The following is a 2,732-nucleotide window of genomic DNA, read 5'->3' on the forward strand; positions in this document are numbered from 1 at the left end:
CACATGGTGGCTCACAACCATCCATAATGTGATCAGATGCCCTCTTCTGGTGTGTCTGAAGATGGCTACAGTGTACTTATATCATCATCATCATCATCATCATCATCATCATCATCATCATCATCATCATCATCATAATGATAAAACAAGTTTCGTGACCCCAGTCCTCGGAGGCTGTTCAAAGCCATCCAGGGCTACATAGCAAGTATCCCACTAGCCTAGGCTACAGAGTGAGACCCTGTTTCAAAAAATAAACAAGCAAACAAAGCAAACAGCTTAGGCAGAAAGTGCTGTGTAAGAGTGACGCTTGAGTTAGAGCCCCTAGAACTCACTTAGTAAAGCTCAGGGTAGTGATGCTCAATTGAGATCCCAGCACTGAGGGCCTGGCCAGTCAGACTACCTTAATAGATGAGTCTCAGGCCTTCGAGAGACCCTCCTCAAAAACAAGGTGTGTGGCTCTGACCTCTTTACACATGCACACACATGTACCTGAAACATATACAAACATGTAATGACAATGAACAAAAAAGGGAAAAGAAAAAACTGCATTAAAAAATCCATTATATGGGCTGGAGAGATGGCTCAGTGGTTAAGAGCACTGACTGCTCTTCTGAAGGTCCTGAGTTCAAATCCCAGCAACCACATGGTGGCTCACAACCATCTGTAATGGGATCTGATGCCCTCTTCTGGTGTGTCTGAAGACAGGCACAGTGTACTCATATACAATAAAAAAGGTCATTTGATCTACATAGTGAGCTCCAGGACAGCTGAGACTACCTAGAAAGACTCTATCTCGAAACAAACAAACATAATTATGGGCTAGGGTTTAGGGGATAGCTCTCAGCATGAGGGAGGCCCTGGATTCCAGTGCTAGCATCACATCACAAGAGGGAAGGCGCCAGCTGGGGTAGGGCACGGATTTGATCCTAGAGGAACTGGCAGAAGCAACAGAATCTCCGTAAGTTGGAGACCATCCTGCTCTTCACAGAAAACTAAAAACTGCCAGGGCTATATAGTGAGACTCTGTCAGAGAAAGAGAGAAAAAGAGAGAGAGAGAGAGAGAAAGAGAGAGAGAGAGAGGAGGGAGAGAGAGAGAGGAGGGAGAGAGAGAGAGGAGGGAGAGAGAGAGAGGAGAAAGGGAGAAAGAGAAAAAGACAGAGACAGAGAGACAGAGATAGAGACACAGAGAGAGACACAGAGAGAGAAAGAGAGAGGGAGAAAGAGAAAAAGACAGAGACAGAGATAGAGAGAGAGACTGACTGTCTCCCCTTTAATTTCTGGGTTTAGGAATGTAGGATGGAGGGAGACCCAGCTTTGAGCTGCTCCCTTGGCATGGCTCCTCTGCTTTGTCAGCATGCTGACCCTGGGCATCCTCTGGGTGCCAGCTCACAGGCCTCTTAGACTACAAGTCCTTCAGATGAAATGACACAGTACTGACATACAATCAAAGCAACTACATTCGCTGAACTACCTCTCAGTTTCTTAGAGCTCTTAACATATTGTAAACATGGAAATGCTAGTTATACCACTTTATTTGGGAATGAACAAAAGCATGTCTGTCCAGGCTGCATATAGGCACAACTCTTTAGAACGTTTAAGGTGTATGCTATCACGTCTGACTTATAAAATGCTTTTGATCCTTTCATGGTTGCTTGAGTCCACAGACACAGACCAGCACTGAACATACGGAGAGCTGTGACACTTAACTCCAAACCCGCATTCTGCTCCAGACTGTGTGCCCTGCCATGTCTGGCTATTTACTGGATGCTGCTCATGTGACTCCGGAACTAAAGGAAGGCTTAGGCAGCAACAGTGTCTCTGTGGTGACCTGTCAGGAGTCAACTCACCATTTGGAACCAGAAGGAGGCTTTTCATGATGCTTTTGAGGGGGCCAAGACTGATCTGATTGGTGGTGGCAAATTCAGAGAGCTGAGCCAGAAAGCGCTCTACCTGCAGAGAGGAACAGAACCAACAGGCAGGCATTTACTTACCTCTTCAAATGGTTTATTTGGGGCTGGAGAGATGGTTTAGCAGTTAAAAGCACTGACTCAAGAGGTCCTGAATTCAATTCCCAGCAGCCAGCCACATGGTGGCTCACAACCATCTGTAATGAGGTCTGATGCCTTCTTCTGGTGTGTCTGAAGACAGCTACAGTGCACATATAAATTTAAAAAAAAAAAAAGAAAGAAAAAAAGGTCTATTTTATGTGCCTGAGTGTTCTGCCTGCATGTGTTTCAAGGGATCCGTGGAACAAAAATGGCAGATGGTTGTGAGCTGCCACGTGAGTTCTGAGAAATGAACCCCAGACCTTTGTAAGAGCAGGCAGTGACCAGACATTCTCTAAGTTGTCAGGGCTACAAACCCACGTTGGCCAAACCTCCTTATCACGAAATGCCTTACTCACCTCTTTGGGCTCAGTTAGGAAATGGAAAAGCACTTCTGCCAGGGCCGAGAACTGCTGTAAAAGGGAACACAGAGCATGAGCACCATTCTGCTTCCAGATGCCCACCACCCAGTGAGCCCATCCCCCAGTGTGTCACACAATGTGCCCATCCCCCAGTGTGCCTGTCCCCCAGTGTGCCCACTCCCCAGTGTGTCACACAATGTACCCATCCCCCATTGTGTCCCCCAGTGTGCCCACCCCCCAGTATGTCCCCCAGTGTGCCCATCCCATAGTGTGCCCACCACCCAGTGAGCCCATCCCCCAATGTACCCATCCCATAGTGTGCCCA

The 2,732-nt window shown here is 47.3% G+C and overlaps 1 protein-coding gene across 2 annotated transcripts in view; it reads right to left on the bottom strand.

Moving 5' to 3' along the window:
- Commd7 (COMM domain containing 7) overlaps nucleotides 1-2,732 on the bottom strand; it is a 15,112-nt gene that overhangs the window by 8,609 nt on the left and 3,771 nt on the right. For both annotated transcript variants that reach the window (XM_031372350.1, XM_031372349.1), the window contains exons 2-3: nucleotides 2,405-2,458; nucleotides 1,848-1,950 (exon numbers count right to left, since the gene is read on the bottom strand). In XM_031372350.1, coding sequence (XP_031228210.1) covers nucleotides 1,848-1,950; nucleotides 2,405-2,458 — 157 coding nt within the window. The remainder of the gene's footprint in view (nucleotides 1-1,847; nucleotides 1,951-2,404; nucleotides 2,459-2,732) is intronic.

The sequence above is a fragment of the Mastomys coucha genome, unplaced genomic scaffold, assembly GCF_008632895.1.
Source record: "Mastomys coucha isolate ucsf_1 unplaced genomic scaffold, UCSF_Mcou_1 pScaffold15, whole genome shotgun sequence".
NCBI lineage: Eukaryota > Metazoa > Chordata > Mammalia > Rodentia > Muridae > Mastomys > Mastomys coucha.